This window comes from Saccostrea cucullata, unplaced genomic scaffold (assembly GCF_032062105.1).
Source record: "Saccostrea cucullata isolate Sc308-1 unplaced genomic scaffold, CSIRO_AGI_Scuc_v1 ctg376, whole genome shotgun sequence".
NCBI classification, from domain to species: Eukaryota; Metazoa; Mollusca; class Bivalvia; order Ostreida; family Ostreidae; genus Saccostrea; species Saccostrea cuccullata.
In genome coordinates, this window is record NW_026933720.1 from 412,467 (window position 1) to 434,294 (window position 21,828).

The 21,828-nt window shown below is 35.6% G+C and overlaps 4 protein-coding genes across 4 annotated transcripts; all 4 read left to right on the forward strand.

Moving 5' to 3' along the window:
• On the forward strand, window positions 1-3,315 carry LOC134239103 (uncharacterized; the record flags this gene model as incomplete). Its single annotated transcript, XM_062721260.1, has 10 exons — window positions 1-46; window positions 202-558; window positions 710-921; window positions 1,031-1,195; window positions 1,300-1,447; window positions 1,542-1,699; window positions 1,884-2,032; window positions 2,157-2,281; window positions 2,595-2,921; window positions 3,120-3,315. Coding segments are annotated over 10 exons (1,869 nt in total), but the record flags the coding sequence as incomplete, so codon positions are not given.
• A 2,115-nt stretch (window positions 3,316-5,430) lies between these two features.
• LOC134239104 (short-chain collagen C4-like) lies at window positions 5,431-7,533 on the forward strand. The gene is made up of 4 exons (XM_062721261.1): window positions 5,431-5,679; window positions 5,768-5,845; window positions 6,876-7,103; window positions 7,296-7,533. Exons 1-4 carry the CDS (start codon window positions 5,535-5,537, stop codon window positions 7,409-7,411), a joined length of 567 nt encoding a protein of 188 aa, XP_062577245.1. The 5' UTR covers window positions 5,431-5,534; the 3' UTR covers window positions 7,412-7,533.
• Window positions 7,534-12,115: 4,582 nt separating this feature from the next.
• On the forward strand, window positions 12,116-15,343 carry LOC134239089 (uncharacterized). The gene is made up of 3 exons (XM_062721247.1): window positions 12,116-13,470; window positions 13,565-13,774; window positions 13,950-15,343. Exons 1-3 carry the CDS (start codon window positions 12,118-12,120, stop codon window positions 14,469-14,471), a joined length of 2,085 nt encoding a protein of 694 aa, XP_062577231.1. The 5' UTR covers window positions 12,116-12,117; the 3' UTR covers window positions 14,472-15,343.
• A 1,877-nt stretch (window positions 15,344-17,220) lies between these two features.
• LOC134239069 (uncharacterized) lies at window positions 17,221-21,828 on the forward strand. Its single transcript, XM_062721224.1, has 2 exons — window positions 17,221-17,694; window positions 17,883-21,828. The coding sequence occupies exon 2, from the start codon at window positions 17,900-17,902 to the stop codon at window positions 21,068-21,070; it is 3,171 nt and encodes a 1,056-aa protein (XP_062577208.1). The 5' UTR covers window positions 17,221-17,694; window positions 17,883-17,899; the 3' UTR covers window positions 21,071-21,828.

The window sequence follows — 21,828 nt, forward strand, 5'->3', positions numbered from 1 at the left end:
TCTCAAGTTTTGTTCTTCATTTCAGTGTTTCCTGCCATTGTACTCGGTAAGTAACTAAGTATACTACACTGTGTATAGGTACATCAGGGGGAAAAGTTTGACACCATGTTTAGATAAAATTTTTTGTTATGAATGAATACAAAGCCAAAGCTATACGTAAATTGTTCAAAAACTAAAAAGTCATATGGTTAATCATTTCAGCGGCTAGCAATAACAAAATCGTATGTGAATTTGAAACAAAACCACTCACATGCCCAACCGGAACTACCATACAGATACGGACTGTGAATTTTGGTAGGACGAATTCCATTGTGTGTAAAAAGCATCTTACCATTGACTGTTACTCCTCGGGACGCGTAACGGGATTCGTAGCTCAGAGATGTAACGGGAAAGATTTATGTCAAGTGTCCGCCGACACAGGGATTCTGGGAGAAGACCCATGTCCCAGCATTCCCAAGTATCTCGATATCCTGTGGGACTGCAATCCTCTCCCGACGACAACCCCCGCAACAACTACCACGGTATCCATGACTACCGCAGCATCCAACCAAAATAACGGTACGAATATGATTCTTTTTCACATTTGTAAGTTTCTTCAGATCATTAAGGTGATTGAGGGTGCAATTTTTGTAATTGTTTATATATCTAAAATTTATTTAATATTGTAAAACAAGAACCATAGAATGATGATTTAACGTTATGTCATCAGGTCCGGATGTTTGTCACGGGAACCTTGTTTCCGGTCCGCGTGGAGTTGCTGATAGTCAAATCACTGCTTCATCCACTTACACCAATAGCTCTAACGGTAATTACGCCCCTTACCGGGGTCGGCTTTACAGTCCAAGTTTAAGCTACCAGAATGGAACATTCCTTAACGGCGGATGGTCAGCCCAGTACAACGATAAAAACCAGTACATACAGGTCTGTGTAGGATGTGCGCTAATTAATGTAAAATTGAATTAAACATTTACATAACAAAAGTCTAGATTCTAACGCCAAATTATTAATTCAATCTACAATTGCCATGCAGGTTCAATTTAATTCCCAAAGTGTCATTAGAGGCGTAGTTACTCAGGGTAGGAATATTGACGTCCAATCACAGTGCTGCAATGAACACGTGACTAAGTATACTGTTGAATACAGCGTCGATGGAGTAAATTTTGATCCTGTAAAGGACTCAAATGGAAATAAAATTGTAAGATATAATAAAGCGGAATTTCTGTGGTGAAAGTTTATATATATCCACCATCAGCACCCTCATTAATATCAAAACAACTTGTACTGTTTTTCATCTTTCAGGTCTTTAACGGAAATACAGACCAGGAGTCGGAGGTAACAAACATGTTTGGGTGTTCTGTCATCGCTAAATATCTCAGGATTCGTCCTGTTGCCTGGAACAACCACATCTCAATGCGATTTGAAGTGTTAGGTTGCCCTACAAAATCAGGTATAACATCCTTCAACATCCTTATTAAAATTAGTGCTTTTGGTAATTTTGGTATATGATACGATATATATCTTTGTGTTTTTCCTGACCCCAGACCCGTATGGTGTGTGTCCAAAAGGCTGGAAGGAACGGCCCGGAAGTGACACGTGTTATTTGATGACGACACGTAACGTAGAGACGTACAATGACGCCCGACAGATCTGTCGTCTGCAGCAGGGGGATCTGTTGGTGGTGGACGATACACAGGAAGCGGTAGGGACCGAAAAAGTGCTTTATATATTTAGAAAACGAGTTGCTTTGTTGGTATCAGCTTCAAAGAGCTTCATTGTAAATGTTGTTCAATAGCATATTAATGCAAAAATTACTTTTATTTGCCATCAAGATGTATCAGAAGAGAGGATCCGTTTAAAATTGGATAGCATACAATTTTTTTCAGGCGTGGGTGAAGCAAGAACTTGATCAACTCAAAGCAACCTATTTCCCGAATTTCTTGTACCAAGTCTGGATAGGAATGTCTAATGTTCCTCGTACCGATTCTCAGAACTTTAAATGGATAAATGGTGCTCCACTTGACACAAACATAGTGTAAGTTAACGACCAATAAAATACTGTAGCATATTAATTTATCAAATTTCATAACTTTCAATCTCTTGCCTTTTTCTCGATTTGAGATACTTTACTCTTTACCATACACATTTTCCAAAAATAGGCCTTGGAAAAAGGGCATGCCTGATAATTATGCCGGAATGGAACACTGTGGAGAATTCGTAAACTCTGAACTTAATGACGTCGATTGTAATATACCAATAAATTATGTCTGTGAGAAGAAAAAATGTAAGTATATACATGTAGCGCGTATAGTACTTCAATGTCTTTCAGCATTTCCCTTTTTCAAAATTTGGTCTTATAAAGATTGTAAATTAGAAAAGGGTCTTCTTTCCAACAAACTGAAAAAGCCAATGCATAATTATTGAAAATAAAGATGAAGGTAGTATAAACATAAAAACATGTAATTCATGTAAAGTGAAACATTTTCTCTCTATTCAAACTTTTCAATATTACGGAAAATTTTTTATTGTCATTCAAATAAAAAATAAATCGACCTATTACACATCTCTTGTTACTGCCTTTTATGATAAATATCTAGATTGGTCTTACCCTGGCCCCGCCACGACACAAACACCCCCTCCATCAAGCAAAACTCTAAATGGAGGTGGATCTGGAAGCGGAAGTTCTGGTTCTGGAAGTACCGGAACAAGCAGCACAGGGAGTGGAACAGGAAGTGGAACCGGAAGTGGAAGTGGAACAGGAAGTGGGACTGGCACAGGAAGTGGAAGTATTTCCGGAGGAAGTGGGATAAATAATGGAGGATACCCCGTCACCACACGTAAGATAACGACGACTACACGTAGAACTGTACCAGTAACACAGCGCACGACGACAAGGAGTCAGTCAGGACAGTCGCATTTTACAGGTATCCCAGCTATCCATTTCAAAATAAACTTAACTCAAGTCTCTAAATTCAGAAGAACTTTACTTATAATTTGGACTGCATGCCAGGAATGGCTGACAAACAAAGAAATAACGTGGTTCTGACGCATATATCGTCAAGAAAGTTACATGTTCAATAATCAATTGAAAAATCAATATAATTCATGATAATTACTTTCAGGTGCGTGTCACGTGGAATCGGATTGTATCAGGATCGGTATCGGGTACCACCAGTCGTGCCGAGGATGTAACTTCTTCCTGAAGTGCCTACTCAGTGGTCCAGCGGTACAGCAGTGCCCTGCTGGTTACGTGTTCGATAGCAACATGCGCATATGTATGACACAGTCAACGACGTGTTACTAAGAATTTAAACACTTCTTATGTTTTATGTACATTTAACTTATTTTGACTTTGAAAATTTGCTACATCAATGAAACTTTTATTCGATCATTTTTGTAGAATATTGTTTATAAATAACGATTATTGTTAGCTCACCTGAGCCAAAGGCTCAAGTGAGCTTTTCTGATCACAATTTGTCCGTTGTCTGTCGTCGTTGTCGTCGTCGTCGTCGTTGTTGTTGTTGTAAACTTTTCACATTTTCATCTTCTTCTCAAGAACCACTGGGCCAATTTCAACCAAACTTGCTACAAAGTATCCTTGGGTGAAGGGAATTCAAGTTTGTTCAAATGAAGGGCCACACCCTTTTCCAAGGGGAGATAATTATGAAATAGAGAAAAATTAATGGCATTTTTAAAAAATCTTCTTCTCAAGAAGAACTGGGCCAGGAAAGATGAAACTCATGTGGAATTATCCTCAGGTAGTGTAGATTCAATTTTGTTTATATCATGACCCCCAGGGGTAGGGTGGGGCCAAAGTGGCCGATCAAAGTTTTACATAGGAATATATAGGAAAAATCTTTAAAAATCTTCTTCTCAAGAACCACCGGGCCAGGAAAGATGAAACTCATGTGGAATCATCCTCAGGTAGTGGAGATTCAAATTTGTTCAAATCATGACCCCTGGGGCTAGGGTGGGGCCAAAATGGCCGATCAAAGTTTTACATAGGAATATATAGCAGAAATCTTTAAAAATCTTCTTCTCAAGAACCACTGGGCCAGGAAAGGTGAAACTCATGTGGAATCATCCTCAGGTAGTGTAGATTCAAGTTTGTTCAAATCATGACCCCTGGGGGTAGGGTGGGGCCAAAATGGCCGATCAAAGTTTTACATAAGAATATATAGGAAAAACCTTTAAAAATCTTCTTCTCAAGAACCACTGGGCCAGGAAAGATGAAACTCATGTGGAATCATCCTCAGGCAGTGTAGATTCAAATTTGTTCAAATCATGACCCCCGGGGGTAGGTTGGGGCCACAATGGCCGAACAAATTTTTACATAGGAATATATAGGGAAACCTTTTAAAATATTCTTTTCAAGTAATTCAAAGCCATGCTTAGTGATATTTATAGGGAATCATCCTTAGGTAGTGTAGATTCTAGTTTGTTCAAATCATGACCCCCCTTTAAAATTCAAGCCCCCCGTAGACTTTCATTTCTGATCTAGCCAATTGCTCAGGTGAGCGATGTGGCCCCTGTGCCTCTTGTTAATAATGTATTTATGTACTCCAAAATCATGGACTTTACCTCTTAAATCTTTTATTTATAGTTGATTGTGTAACATTTTTTTAATTGAACGTTGAATAAAAATACAATTACTACGTTTCTCCTTTATTAAGTACTGGGATAAAAATTTTAAAACAAAAAATGCAAAGATCCTCCATCTTTCCAGTAAATTCTAAATAGAGAGGTCGCACAGGTGGCACAGTGGTTAGAGCGTCTGCTTTCGAGCCGCGGAGTAAGGAGTACATCCTTGCGTCGCGGGTTCGAATCCCACTGTGGGACGTGGAGACCGTATAAAACGAGGTCCCATGTTGCAGTAGGTGCTGGCACGAAATAGATCCCTTCCTGCTCAATGACCCAGAGTGCCGAGTAAAGGACACAATTTGCAGCTCTCCACCGGCAAGTGGTGGTGTCTCTACATGAGTGAAAAATTCTCGAGAGGTACGTTAAACAACAAACAAGCAAAATAGAGAGATTGAAAGAGAATAGGGTTTCGCTAAAATCAATAATCACATACACTCCATCAGTCCAGAAAAAATAAAACAAAAAAATGTTAAAGTACGATTTTAAAAAGCAACTAACAAATGATGTTGAATATTCTTTTTCACAAAAAATATCAAGTATCACCCTACTAGCAATAAAATCACACGCAATCTATGTCATTTATGAACAAGGCTATATATACGGCGGAAGCTGGTAACACGAACAAGAGTGACCAGAATACTATAAGACATCAGGTTTGTGTAGATGCTAAAATTGTAAATAGAAAGAATATACACGTAGGAGCTAGTCTTATTAAACCTAATGCACCAGTTCGAATGATGCAACATGCTACATTTTAACTTTATAGAATGTTTTTGGCGTTTTTGTTCGTAATTCCCTTGCTTGAAGCAAAAGACGAAACCGCAGTTGGAGGATGCAAAGAGATCTTGCAGGGATATCTGAGCGGACAACTGTCGTCTGTTTTGGGGATTTATCACATGAAGTCTCTACGGCGGGATTTTGAAAGTTTCTCTAAATCAATAAAGCAGAAATTAAAAGATATGGAGGAAAAAAGTAGACTGTACACAGATAAGTCAATATCGAAAATAAAGGCAGATCTCACATCAGATCTCAGTGTTGGAGGTAAGTACATAACTTACTTTTATTTCAAAATATTCAAAGATCAACTAAAATAACTATAATTTATTTACTATGTAATTCAACTTTCCAGGTGTTAAGAATGTTAGTGCTGTATACGTTCGATGGGGAAAGAAGATTTGTCCACAAAACGTAGAACTCGTATACTCAGGTTTGTCTATATTTGTTGTTGCCGATCATTGCTTTTACTACTAAAGTCTCACTAACTGAATATATTGTTTTACATCTCAGAAAAAAATCTAAGCACCTACCTCTGTTCTCTTCTGTTATCAAGAAAAACTCAGGAATTATTTTGTGTTGGTCATATTTTAAACCTTAAGTGTTATACAGTTATAACACCTGCAGTAGCTATTGTTCCTTAGTTGTTACCCCGATAAATTCGTAAAATTATTTCAAGGGCTCATAATTTTCCTATGAATTCAGCTTTTTTTGGCATTTAGTTTGCCCATTAATCAAGAAAACTTCACCTTCAGGACGACCACGTCATTTCTGATAAACAAAACTCCAGGACCCTGTTTTACAAAAGAACTTGCGACCCAGATCAAAATGTTACTTTGCGAATAACTTTTCTACATCAAAATAAATCTTTTGGAAAGATTCTTGAAATGACTTTCACAGTTACATATCCTGAAGCATCAACTTATTTGTTTGTAGCTTGCTTGAAAATTAATGGTACTAAAACTGTAGTAAAACATGATTCATTTTGGAGATCTAGACATTAAAGCCATATTGAGTTGATAGTGGAAAGATTAGAGTGTTTATGTTCTCCCTTTTGTTGTATTTCGTTTAATAAGATATAGAAGTGTATAGTCAGTAAAAGATCTATAAGTATGAAACGGATGAAGCAGATTCTGTGTAGCCTCTTCTTTACAGTTCAATGTATATGGTACATGTATGTTGAGTTGAGATTTTAAGGAAAATAACTTGTCCATTGGTGAAACGTTCAGGAAGTAATGTTTTACAGAATGATGGCATTGCTGGATCAATAATGGTCTGTTTTGATTAAAGGTATTCTTGGTATTAAAAATGTCTGTACTTTATAGTTTTCTCTGCAGTGGATTGAAACATTATATTTTACGGAATTTTCCCTACACAGCATTACATTTAAAACTGCTGTTCACGTGGTCTATCTAAAAGACCTGTAAAAACTGTGCTGGGTTTAACCCAACAGTCAATTTTAGGTTATGCCGGAGGGTCGTACTATACACATACCGGGGCTGCCGTGGAGCCTTTGTGTCTCCCTAAGGACCCTCAGTGGGGGTATTACAAGGACGGGTTTGATGGATACAAGCAGTTCATATATGGAGCAGAATTCAGGACATACGATTTCAGGAAGTCTCTGAGCTTACACGATGTGCCGTGCTCTGTGTGTCGAGTTTACGGGAAATCAGCTGTATACACCGTCCCAGGTTTGATTTTAAAAAATTCAATTTATCATATCCGTCATCCTGTCAAGTCTTCTGTTTGTCTTTTAACAGAAATATCGGTTAAAATAGAGACTTGTAACTTTTAATCACTCTTATTATTTTGATCTCTCGACTAAAGCCCTTGGTTACTGGCAAACGGTCTAAATATCTATCCGTATTATTCATTCTTTACAGCAAGAAACACTTGTCATAGAGGCTGGACCTTGGAATACAGCGGATATCTGATGTCTGGTTATCATGCTGCCAAAGCTGCTTCTAAATTTACCTGTGTGGACAAAAGATCCAGATAACGTTACAGGGGGCGGATCAGAAGGATACGGGTACCTGTTGTACCCCGTTGAGGCGAGCTGTGGGTCCCTGAAATGTCCCCCATACGTTGGAGGAAGAGAACTCACTTGTGCCGTTTGCTCTGCACCATGAATATTTGAATAATATGTATTATTTATTACCAGAATCTGGTTGAAAATCATCTGTTTGAATAAATTATGATATTTTATAATGGAATATTGTCTGTATAACTCATATCAGAAAAAGAAGCGTTAATTATTTCTATATAGACCTATTTACTGATTATGATCACAATAACCCAAAGCTTTAATGTTGTCGCTAAAAGCAAGAAAATCAAAAACTAACAAGTGAGCAAACTCTTCCATAAGAAAGCTTACCTGAACGATGTCTTTAAAAGTAGTCACGTGAGATCAACTTTTATGCATAAATTATTTTGTTTAAAACATGGTTTTTGGAGACCATATCCTCCAATAATGTATTAAAATTTCCATGAGTACCAATTACCCTCCGTTATTAACAGATCTAATTTTATATTAATATGAAGCAGAATTAATCCAAAATCAGAAGAAACCACTTGCTTCGGCTTTAAGGTCATACGCAACGTAGTTTTAACTTTATTGGATTCTTCCCTGGAGTTGAAGAGTTCCACTAAATGAAGGACCTGTTTGCAATACTTTTAATGTCTATATATTGATTTGAACATCTCTTCTAAAACAATTTTTGATGAAAAAAAAATCTGGAATATATGTTTTATAATTTTTGTACTTTTTTATTTGAAAAATGCAAAAATTTTCAAAATTCGATATCTTTTCAAAACCCCTGGTTACGCATGCTGATTTTTTGTCTAAGAACATGTAATGATATTATAAGTTTAAATTTAGAATATCTTGGAAAATTATCAGTAGGTAAGGTACGTTGCGTATGTCCTTAACACGAAATTCAGATATAGGCACGACGTATAGTCAATTAACAATCATATGGTTACCGCATAAGTGGAAATTTTAGCGAGACACAAATTTAGCGATTTGTCCTTAAAAAACTGGTAATTTATTTTTAGCAAGATGTTATTTTAGCGATGTTAAAATGCACATTAAAGAAGCTATTACAAATAAAACACAATTAATTTCTAGCGATATTCAATTTTAGCGATCTCGGCACCCTTGCTAATAATGCCAAAATTAAACCCTCGGTAAAAAATCTACTTATACGGTATTTCCATTCTTTTGTCGATACGATATATCTCGGAAGTCTATTATTAATAATTGTCATTTCCATTCTTATTTCAATACGATATAAATGTGATCACCTTAACTTTTTGATCGTCAACTTCCCTCACTTATTCAGCAATACACCTTCACCACTTGCATACGGGGTTTATATCTTTCAGTTTATTCGATGCAGAAGAGCATGCTCAACATATGAGTTTAAAAAACAAGGTAAGTTATTTATATAGAGGAAAATAAAACAAATATGATTTTATACACGTTTATTTTAATATTTGGCGATTGTTGGTCGTGGCATATTTTAAGCAGCAAGGGGGTGCCAAGCAGGGCGACCCCAAATAATTACAACAATCAAGAACAGCAATCAACATGATAGCAAAATTTTACATGTACATGTACTTATAATAAGCATAATAATGGCCGTTCCGGGTATACCGCAAACGGTAATTAACCTTATACAATTAAATTTTATGTACATGTATTTTAAATAAACTTTACAAGTTTACATGTATGTAGTTATCGTTCCGGATTATCAAACCGCGAACGTTACTAAAGATATTTTAGCAAGCAAAGCAGTCTGTCCATGAAATTTGTTGGAAGCAGTACACATTTTGCACAGCAATTGAGTTTGTTTCAATCAAGCAAAGCAGACCAATTTATGAATTTGTTGAAAGCAGCACACATTTTCACAGTAAATGAGTTTCAATGTCCGCTTCTTCTACCTCATACTTTTTTGATGAGATTCCCTGGAGCTGAGTAAGGACTTAAACCCGCCTTGTTTATATTACTTTACAATGTCACGAACAGTGGCCTTCAATGAATATAATATTCCAAATGGAGTAATACATTGGGAGAGATCCGCGTTTGATTGTGCCGGCATATTTTGCTTTTGAGAGTTCAATATCTACAACACATGATTGAAACGTCATTTTTTGACGTGATTGATTTTTCACACCTTGACTGCAAATCGACATAAACTGTGTATTCCTTTTCTTTCTGAATCTATTTTGACATCAAAAGACAAGTACTCTGGATGCATATTATTTCTCTGTGGCCTGTTCCAACATGTTTTAGGTCTATACCAGTTTTTTCAGGGACAAAAGAACTAACGCCAAAATCTGTATGATTTGGCCCTGTCAATTCCTGAAAACCAAACTTCATTATTAAGCAGCGAAACTTTGGCCAAATATTTATTAGGTGTTAAACCTTTGGTCGCCGTCTTGATTTTTGGGAAGGAAACAGCGCGTGCTTTATTATAAACATCAAAACCGGATGCGGTAATGCAAAAATACCAAGTTTCAAAGAAATTTAGACCTTTTTACAGCGATTTTTTGTAGGCGCCAACCTTGAACCATGATGAAATTTTAAACACAGTTAAAATGATACATGTTATTCCATAATTCATTTGGTTTTTGATGGTTCACGTGTGGCGCCCTACTTAAATGATACTTTTCAGTACTTTGATGCCTGACTTGTGTAAAAGATAATTTCCGGATTTTTTTTTCTCTCAGTACGGCTTAGTAGAAATAGAGGTTAAACTTAATTAGTCATATTAAATGATTTATTTTTTAATAATTTATTGAGGCCGTAAATAAATTTTAAAGTATATAAAATCCACTCGATATAAAACCATGAAAACTTGCGTCTGTAAAAAAGGGGAATTTCCGATCCCGATGTGATAAAATAACTGACTATCCGGAATGCAGGTTACTGAAGATAGAGAAGTTTACATGACTTTGTTGTGGTGAGTATCTTTTATATTCTTCTTAACAAAAAAGTAAAGTAAGCTTTAAAATACACATGCATCAATATAATAGGATGATTCTGAGCTGATAATACATGGACCGCTCGCTTGACCCATATGTCGTCTGCAGTGTGATCTACTGTCAGATTAGTCCGAAAAATCTGACGTTTTCCTGGCTTTTTTACGATTTTGATATTTTACTTTCCTGGCATGTAAACTATCAAGATCGTAAAAAAAGCCAAGAAATCGGACTATTCCTGGTATGTAAACTATCAAGATCGTAAAAAAGCCAGGAAAACGTCAGATTTTTCGGACTAGGGGCCTACTGTTAGGTATGCAATAATGCATATCTATATCAAAGTTTATTGTAGTACGTGTGATTGAGATGCAAAAAAGATCGGCATAAGTCTAAATTAAGATTTTATTCAATCTGTATGTAACGTTAGGCATATGAGTATCTTGTAAGTTCATTTTAAATTTCACACCAATATGATAAGCAATGATAACACTGGAACATGTCAGTCTGAATCCCCTCTTCTTCTTTTTTTTTTTAAATAAAAGTACAGCACATATTTACCATGTTTACAAGACAATATATCAATGTAAAAATATTAATTTATATTTTAATAGTCATAATTTACAAAAAATAGACACATTAACATTAGGGGGGTGTTTTGTTTTTGTTTTCATGAGTTACCTCTCTTTGAAAAATTCACGTTCTATTTAAATATATTTTTAATGATTTTTCATTAATAATGATTTTTTCTTAAAATAATATAAACAACAATGCAAATAATAGCATATTTAAGCAAATTCATTAGAATATAAATAGCAGTAAATATTTTAAAGTAATGAACAGCTAAAATCAATTTTATTATTGTAATTCTGCAACTTTTTTATTGTTGTTCATAAATTAAATATAAATTGCTGAAATGGGGGTGTGGATCTCAAGGCGTGTGCATATTTAAAATATAATGAAAAGTAGTATATTGTAGAAAACCACAGTAAGAACTTAATAGTTTTAAAGGATTTATAAAACAAAAATAAAGCAACAGTATTTGAGGTGGTTAAACTCAATCAAATATCTTTAAAGTATTCCCAGAGGAAGAAGACAATTTTTGTATAATGATGTAAAAATTCATGTCCTTCCTCAGGCAAAGTTTTAACAATATGTAAGTCCATGAATCTGAGCATACATGGGATGAAATTTTTATTGTAATTCTAATCTGGATGAGATGGAGAAGATATTTTCAAAAGATTTTAATCAGCCATTTTGGCTGTAGTTTAAAATAAACTAGAGGTACTGTGAGCAATAAGCTCACTAAATGATACCCCCCGCCTCCCATATGAATATAATGGCAGTGTCCATGTTTTGCTCTGGAAAATCAAAAATATATGTCAGATCAAAAAGTAAAATAGGAGGTGCACAATGGCAATATGTAATAAAGATTCTGTGAAAGTTTCATTAAATTTCCTTCAGTGGTATGAGAGGAGCTAGTTGTGGATAAGAGATGGATACCCCAAAGCATAACAGACGGACAGACAGACAGCTAGACAGACAGACGGATGGATATACCGATTACTATTATACCCTCCCGTTTTTCAAGCGGGGGTATAATTATGGCAGTAAAATAAAAAAAAATCATTTTATTCAGTTGGAAAGGTAAAACGAATTATTTTTCATAATTAGCCTGGATAATAATTTATAAAATGTAAATGTTCTTGTATTTAATTTCAGATAATGCCAGGACACAAAACTGAATACTTCAACTGTGTATTGTGCTCTAAAAGAACAAAACCCAATGAAAGGAGGCATCTTGACAAAGGCATAAGAAAATATTTAAGAAAAAGGTTTATGGTGGAAGGAAGGGAAAATTCTGTCATCTGCAGCAAATGTAGAAGCAATTATTACAGAGATGTTTCATGCCGTAAATCATCTGCAACACCCTGCTCTACCACAATTCACAGGGAATGTCCAGCGTCCGAAACAAATGACAACAGAAAACATCTCTCCAGTCCACCATCTGTATCCTTGCACTTAAAATCCACTGCAAAGACTCATGCCTATTGTATCGTTTGTAAGAAACCAGGGCCCAAATTGATAGTAGTGTCACCAGAATGCCGCACATCTGTTTTTATTGAACACAATATATTAATTCCATCCGGAAATAGATGTTGTCCTGGTCATGTGGAAAATGAACGCTTCACAACTGATGCAATTCAGCAATTACCGACGACAGACAATGCATTTGTTAACAGAACTACCATCCTAAGTTTACTTCAAGAGATGCGTGTTTTATGTCATAAACATGACAAGTCTTATTTGGACTTTGATGACACCACGACTCTGACCGATACAGACTATTTGTCTTTGCTGGGACACAACAAGGAAGATTTCCATACAATATGTGACGCTGTGAAAGATGAAGTGAAACCAACACCGTCTAGGAGTCTAAGAAAATCTGTTGCCATATTCCTGTGCAAATTAAAGACTGGCTTGTCAAATCAAATACTGTCAACACTTTTCCAAACTTCCAAATCCAGTTTAAGGAGGGCTGTTAGTGCTGTAAGAGCAGCATTGATGATCAGCTTTGTGCCACACCATCTTGGGTTTGAACACATAAGAAGAGAGGAAGTCATCGAAGACCATACACGACAGCTAGCACAGACACTGTTTGGTAACATCGAGAAGAAACAGGCCATATTGGTACTGGATGGCACTTACATATACACAGCTAAGAGCAATAATTTCCACTACCAAAGACGTTCTTACAGTATCCACAAGGGGAGACCACTAATCAAGCCTATGGTTATCGTAACTACTACTGGTTACTTTGTCTCAATCTTAGGACCATACCTTGCTGATAATAAAAACAATGATGCATCAATTCTCCAACACATCATCAAAACAAATGCTGAAGATATTCGGAGCTGGCTAAGTGAAGACGACATCTTTATTGTTGACCGCGGGTTCAGAGATGCTTTGCCTCTGCTTGAAGATCTTGGAATCCAGGCAGAAATGCCCCGATTTCTGCTCAAGGGACAAAACCAAATGACTACTGATGATGCAAATATGAGCAGACTTGTGACAAAGGTAAATAACATGTAAATTCTCACAATAAAGTTATTTACAATTTCTTGTGAAAATATATATTACTATGAATAAGTTTTGAAAAAATATTTTTTAGGTCAGATGGGTAGTGGAATCTTCAAACGCACGTATCAAGAGGTGGCGATATTTGGACAAGACACTACCCACTAATCAAATTCCCTTCATCGGTGACTATGTCAGGATAGTTTGCGCACTCTCAAACAGATTCTCTCCACCCCTGAGTAAAAGTAACAACACTGAGGCTGATGATGCAGAGGCAGCAAAAATGCTCTATCTGTCCAAACAGGTATTTAAGTTGCACAATTGATTTATTGTATAATACCTTAATGTACTAGTAATTGAGCAGCTGCAAAAATCTGCATTTAAGAATACATTTAACTTTTTTAAATTTCATCTTGCTCATCTCCCTTGAATACATAAGCATATAAGTTATAATTACATGCGTATGGCTTTCTTAATAGGTAAATAATCTCAAACGAATGGTTCAAGAGAATGGACTTAACAGAAGATCTACTCAATGGCAAACAGTTCTTGAATGTGAAATTCAGAATTTCCCCATGTTCGATGAGGATCAGTTGCGGAATTTGACTTGTGGCACCTATCAATTGAAGCTCTCTCGTAGCTATATTCAAGAACACATTGAGGGAGGATGTGATATTTTCTTCCATAAAGAAAATGATAGGCTCCTAAAGGTGAAAATTCAGAGTCGGCACACATCATCAAAGCAGTATTTAGTTTGGATTGAGTATTCTGATTACTCTGTAGAGGCATGGTATTGTACCTGCAGAGCGGGTGCCAGAGTTGTAGGCATGTGCTCTCACATAGCAGCCATCATTTGGTACCTGGCAAAAGGAAGGCATGAACAAAGGACATATGGTGTGCGTGACTGGAGTGAGCATGTCCTTGATGCAGCTGACATCCCACCTGCTTTGGACGAGTCTGACAGTGATGACAGTAGCTGTGAAAGTGTTCCCGAGGAGTGAACAGTTAGTTAATGTTAATTGTATTTTATTCATTGTTATTTTATATACACTGTATCTGTCATATATAATATGTTTTTAAAAAAAATTATGTTATTTTTTCAATTTACTTGTTTAATCTGCTGTATGAGTTTTAAGTCGGATGCGGAAATTGGGCCGCTCCGCATGTAGAGTGTTATTTTTTCAATTAACCTGTTTATAATCTCATGTGTGAGTTTTAAGTCGGATGTGGAAATTTGGCCGCTCAGCATGTAGAGTGTTATTTTTTCAATATACCTGTTTATAATCTCATGTAAAGTGTTATTTTTCAATTTACCTGTTTATAATCTCATGTAAAGTGTTATTTTTCAATTTACCTGTTTATAATCTCATGTGGGAGTTTTAAGTAGAATGCGGAAATTGGGCCACTCCGCATGTAGAGTGTTATTTTTCAATATACCTGTTTATAATCTCATGTAAAGTATTATTTTTCAATTTACCTGTTTATAATCTCATGTAGAGTGTTATTTTTCAATATACCTGTTTATAATCTCATGTGTGAGTTTTAAGTCGGATGCGGAAATTGGGCCGCTCCGCATGTAGAGTGTTATTTTTTTCAATATACCTGTTTATAATCTCATGTGTGAGTTTTAAGTCGGATGCGGAAATTGGGCCGCTCCGCATGTAGAGTGTTATTTTTTTCAATATACCTGTTTATAGTCTCATGTGTGAGTTTTAAGTCGGATGCGGAAATTGGGCCGCTCCGCATGTAGACTGTTATTTTTTTCAATATACCTGTTTATAATCTGCTGTGTGAGTTTTAAGTCGGATGCGGAAATTGGGCCTCTCCGCATGTAGAGTGTTATTTTTCAATATACCTGTTTATAATCCCATGTAGAGTGTTATTTTTCAATATATCTGTTTATAATCTCATGTGTGAGTTTTAAGTCGGATGCGGAAATTGGGCCACTCCGCATGTAGAGTATCATTTTTCAATTTACCTGTTTATAATCTCTTGTGTGAGTTTTAAGTCGGATGCGGAAATTGGGCCGCTCCGCAGGTAGAGTGTTATTTTTTTCAATATACCTGTTTATAATTTCATGTGTGAGATTTATGTCGGGTGTGATATTGTAGCAATAATCAGTAAAAAGGCATAGCTTGACTTTGCATATACACATTTTCTGATTTATGTATTTTCATGATTTACCTTAAAAATGTGTTAAAGTGAAGTTTACTTCAATATTTTATGTATTGTTATGAATACTATTGGAGCAAGAAATACAAATGTTTACAAAACTGATAATTTTGTTGTTATTATTATTGGAGCATATACACATTTTCTGATTTATGTATTTTCATGATTTACCTGAAAAATATGTTAAAGTGAAGTTTACTTCAATATTTTATGTATTGTTATGAATACTATTGGAGCAAGAAATACAAATGTTTACAAAACTGATAATTTTGTTGTTATTATTATTTTAAACTGACACTGTTACATTTGTAAAATGGTAAACAGCGTTACTGCTTATGAAGTATATATATTTTCTTTAGAGAAGTACATAAGTAAGAAAAGCAAACACTAAACTCTTTTCCATGCCTCAGAATTTCTTTGAAAAGACCATGATAAATTGAGATTTATATAAAAATAATTGAATTTTCTCCTCTTTAGAATATATATGATATGTTTATTACTAATTAAGTTCACATCATGACGTTAAAGTATATATGATTGACGTCATGACGTTAAAGTAAGTAACGGCAACGTCATGACGTTGTAGAATTAACATTGAGAACAATACCAAATTCAAACAGCTGTAAAAATAAAACTAGAAGAGATATTGTTAAAAAATAAAATGTTATATAATATACTAATCTAAGAGCATTGTTTGAAAAAGTTTCATCCGTTTCGATGACAGGGCGGATTTTTGTACATTCTGGCTTAAGTCCTTTATAGAATGTTGGAAACAGAAACCCCTCCCCCCTTTTGACGTCATTTTCAAGGCCTCATTTGTTTGGACATGAAAAATTTACGATAAAATTACATAGAAGTTCCAGATTAAAGTGAAAATTTCATGTTTTATGGAACAATTGTGTCCCGACACAAACCTGAATTAACCGGATTTTTGGATGTCAAATGATCATATCAAAAGAGTTTTTCTCAGTTACACATAGGTCGCAAAAACGTCGTGTTCGAGGTTGCACCGCCTGGACATACCATTGCTTACACAAAAACATTACTAATTTATTAAAAAATAAAATTAATGACTTATGGTTTATTCTTTAGATAGAAAACATGATGCTATTTTGATATTTTAAAATTCATTGATGTGCCTAAAGAAGTTTTAATTTTATGACGCTAGTCCACGAACTTTTTGATAATCCCTCGTAAACGTTATTTTCCTCTATTGACTGAAAACATATTTGGATATATTATCTTTCTGAAAACAGAAATATATATCATGTTTGTAGAAATTTCTATATCTAGCTTTAACGCTGTATTTTAACTATTTTATACCCTTTTGTGCATTACAACATAGATATAAATACATTCTTAATTTACGAGGGACGTTCAATAAAAAATGTCATCAGCTCGATGCCATACAACATATCGAGGGGTTAATGCCACAACCACGTATCACAAAATTCCTTAAATTTCACTTTTTGTTAGTATAATATGTTATTTGAGATGGTTTTTTTGGTGTCAAAATATCTTAATTATTGCTTAAGAATTGATATGTTTATTTAAAAATTCATCATCACATTATCTCATATAAAATGACTGACCAGTGTCAAAAAGATGGCACCTATGACAAATATGTTGAGTCATACTTAATTACATTTTACAAATTATTTTTTAATCTGGATAAAACACCTTTACTTTACATACAGTATTGTGCCTTTTACAAAATACCAGAGCAAGAAGAGAAATGTCACTATTTAAACCATGTATTTTGAGATACGTGGTTTTGGCATTCAGAAATCTAACTGGTCAGTAAGTTCTCACAGCATTTCAAACCCCGCAGTGTAAGATGATACCTAACATGTGTATGTAATCTAAGGTTTGCAGCTGTGCTGCAGTATAGTAATAAGGGATGCTCTTATCTGGCCAGCGAACCTCTGGGAGGAAAATGTGTTATCAGAGCTGCAATAACCTAGCTTTACCATGGAACTTCAAGGAAAACACGTGCTTGTGAAAAAGTTGTGAAATAATATATTAACAATGGGATTTTAAGTAAAGAAATGAGTAAGTATCTAGTATAATTCCTACAATAAGTATAAAACTATAATGGTGATATACTTTGAAATAAAAAATATGAAGATATTAAGTATACAATCTGATCAATTTTGTCTATTATGTAAGACTTTGTATGTTTCACAAATAATCCTTATTAATCAGTTTAATAATCTATTATAAATATTTCGATATTACAGAAAGTGAGTGAATTAAAATGGATTGGGATAATGAAGAAATTTGGGATGAATCAGTTGTTAATAAAATTCTATCTGAGGAGAGTACAAGCGCATGTGGAAATACATCAAACTGTGACAGTGTAAAAAAAGTTCAGGAAAATAAGAAAACATCAAAACATGTGAAGAAGAAAAAAATTTCTAATGCTGTAATACGAGCACAAAAAATTGTCAAATTTTATCAGAGATGTAAAAAGCCTGTCCAAAATACAAAGAAAGAAGAACAAAAGAGAACAAAAACTAAACAAGAAAGTTCGGACAGTGAATACAGCAGTAGTGACAATATCCCGCTGAAGTATTTTAAGGACAATAAAAGCGCCACGACCCGTAGGAAAAAGGAACAGACATACAGACAACTGTTTGAAGGTGATTGTGAGGATGAAGTGGAATATGACAGCGAAGATTCATACAAACCAAGCAAAAAGGATCAAAATTCCTCTGACTCCGAGTTTTCCCCTGAGGAAAGTAATGCAGAGAGTGATGTCTCAATGCAAGAGGAAGATCAACCTAAACGTCATAAGCATGAAGGGAAAAGGAAAAGCAAGACAAACAAAACCTTTGCAAAAAATCCTGGCACCGCTGTTACGAACAACGTAGAAAAAGCAAAAGAAAGAAGTTTGCAAGAATCAAAGCTTAATACCTTGATAGCAAATCACCACAAATCCAGGCTTGATAGGCTTCTGGAAGCAAACGGGATGCTGCGGGAAACAATTACATCTGATGGTAACTGCTTTTTCAATGCTGCATTATTTCATCTTCCTTCAATAGAAGGGGTTTCAGAGCTGAGGCATTTACTTTGTGATCATATGATAGATAATGCAGGAGAATACACAGGATTTTTCTCCTCTCCAGCAACCCTGGATTCAGCAGAACAAGAGTTACTGTGGATGGACTTCAGTATTGAAGTAGATCAATTAAGAAGGGATGGAATATGGAGCAACAAAGCAGCAGATATGCTTCCACTTGCTTTGGCCAATTTTACTGGCAGACATGTTCGCATTTTTTCAAGTTCATCAGAGGCTTCTGTCTTAGACATAGAACCTACCATGCAGCGTTCTCAAAATACAAACCATATTTATTTGGCATATGTCGGATCAAGGGGAATATCTGAGCATTACGATGGGTGTGTGAAGAAAACGGACCGTATCCAGCAGGCTCCTATGCAAACGTCAGAAAAAAATGCCACTGTAACAGAAACAACCGCAAATGCAGATGAAAACAATGAGGGCCTTGACACTCCTTTAGAACAGTCCCCTCTAAAAACCAAAACGCAACGAAAAGGAAGACCTAAAGGAACTCCAAAGAAAAAGTCAGCTTCTTTTATGACACCTCCAAAGAAGAAACTTTTTAGAAAGAGAAAAGCCACTCCAGAAACTTGGAAGAAAAATGTCAGAAAACAATTAAAGTTAACTGGACAGCAGTACGTGTCTCAAAGAGGAAAAACTGTTAAAGCGAGGGTCATGAAATCTGTAAATTGCAGTAAATGTAAACTGAAATGTTCCACCAAAGTAACAGAAGAGAAAAGAAATGAGATCTTCAAAAACTTTTGGTCACTAGGTTCATACGAGCGACAAAAAGATTTTGTGGTATCACACATTGAGGAAAAGAAGACAAGAACATATCTGGCAGATGATAACCAACCTGTCAAAAAAAGGCGACAAGTGCACAGAACCTATCATTTTGAGACTGATGGTAGCAGAACCATCATATGTAAGAAGTTTTTCCTTGCTACCCTTAGCGTTGGGGAGTCGTATATTGACCACGCCATGAAAAACAAATCTGGGGGCGTATTTGCTGGGTCGGACAAGAGAGGGAGGCATAGACCCTACAACAAGACCACTGAGAGGGCTGCACAGCTGGTTCGAGAACACATCGAATCATTTCCCGCATTAGAGGGTCATTACACCAGAAAAGACTCCAACCGAAAATACCTTGGACAGGACTTGAACATAACCAAAATGTATGAGCTTTACTTACAGCTACATAAGGGAAATTTGAGAGAAGATGAACTGGTTAGTCAGCCCATCTACAGGCGCATTTTCAATGAAGAATACAATTTCTCCTTCCATATTCCCAAAAAGGATCAATGCTCTCTCTGTGTTAACTACCACAAATCAGTCAGTAGCAATACTACTACAGAAAAAGAAAAGGAAAACTTTGAAAAACATCAAGAACGAAAAAAACGTGCCAGAGAAGAAAAGCAAAAGGATAAAACAACTGCCAAGTCCAGAAATGACACTTTTGCAGCTACATTTGATCTCCAAGCTGTCCTTCATACACCATGCTCCCTTGTGAGTCAGCTGTACTACACTAGGAAACTAAGTTGCTACAACTTGTCGATTTATAATTTAGGTAGCTCAAATGCAACATGTTATCTGTGGTCAGAGGTTGAAGCTAAGCGTGGATCCTGCGAAATTGGAACCTGTCTATATTTACAGTTGTTGTCATTGCCTTCTAGTATCAAACATGCAATTCTTTATTCCGATGCCTGCTCAGGACAAAATAGGAACCAATTTACAGCCACAAGTCTAATGCATGCTGTCTCATTCTTACCAAACCTAGAGATAATAGATCATAAATTCCTGGAGAGTGGACATACCCAGATGGAATGTGACAGCATGCACTCTGCCATTGAGTTTGCAAAGAAGAAAACGGAAATATACATTCCACAGCAATGGTCAACAGTAATCAGAATGGCAAGAAGAAAAGATCCATACAACGTCGTTCCTCTTACACATGAGGATATATGGGATTTTAAGAAAGTGCAGTCCCAGTCAATGAAATACAGCAAAGTGGAGTACAATGGCACAAAGATCAACTGGCTTAACATCAAATGGCTCCGATTTATGAAAGAAGATTCTGAAAACATCCTCTTTAAATATGATTTTGAGGAGGAATTTAGGAAGATGAAAGTAACTGGGAGTGGAAAACGAGGAAGACCAGAAAAATCCAAAAATCTTCCAAGAAAATACAATGGAAAACAGCCCGTTTCACAGGCAAAGAAAAAAGACCTTTTAAACTTGTGCAAATCTAAAGTCATCTCTCCAGAATACCATGACTATTACAAGAACTTGCCATGCAGCAACAATGTTGTGGATAGACTTCCTGAGCCTGATGCCGATGAAGATGACACCGACAGTGAAACGGAATAAATGCTGTTTCTACCATTATGTGTACTGTGTATTAAGTTACATACATGTATATACAGTGGTGAATATATCATACTTGGATTAAGTGGTTCTTTGTGCATGATTTTTGTTTATGTCTTTGTTCTTACGGTGTTTATGCTTATGTTTTATTTTGGATTATGTTGGTATATGTATTGGCAAAACAAATTATTTTTCGGTAATGGTTTGCAACATGATTTTTATGTATAATACATCTCTATTCCTACAAAACCATATCCACGCATAAAGCACTACAACTTTAATACTATTGTAAAATCTGTTCATATAATAGATACAAAGAATGCAAAAACAATGTAACTTTCTGTGCTGTGTTTTATCACCTATAGATTCTATCCTTCGTATGTGATTTACACCAGCCATAACGGCGTATCTACAGAAACGATGTTTTGTCACTTGTTTTTAGAACAATGGAAATTGGATGTATTAGAGCCAGAACGACGTATCTCAGAATGCAAGCTTTATGCATGTATTGAATAATTAATATAAACAACATGTCTCAAACCATAAAACCTTACATTTTAAATTTTGATTTAAGCATAATTCTGGTGAATTATGGTTGTTGCATAAGTGGCAATAGGTAAATAATGGTATACCAAGTTGACTAAAACAGATAAATTATCTTTAATATGCATGTAAGTATTTTTATTTTTGGCTCAAACTTTGTCGGCCATTTTCTCCACAATGTATCTTATAGGGATAAGTGGTTGTGGCATTAACCCATC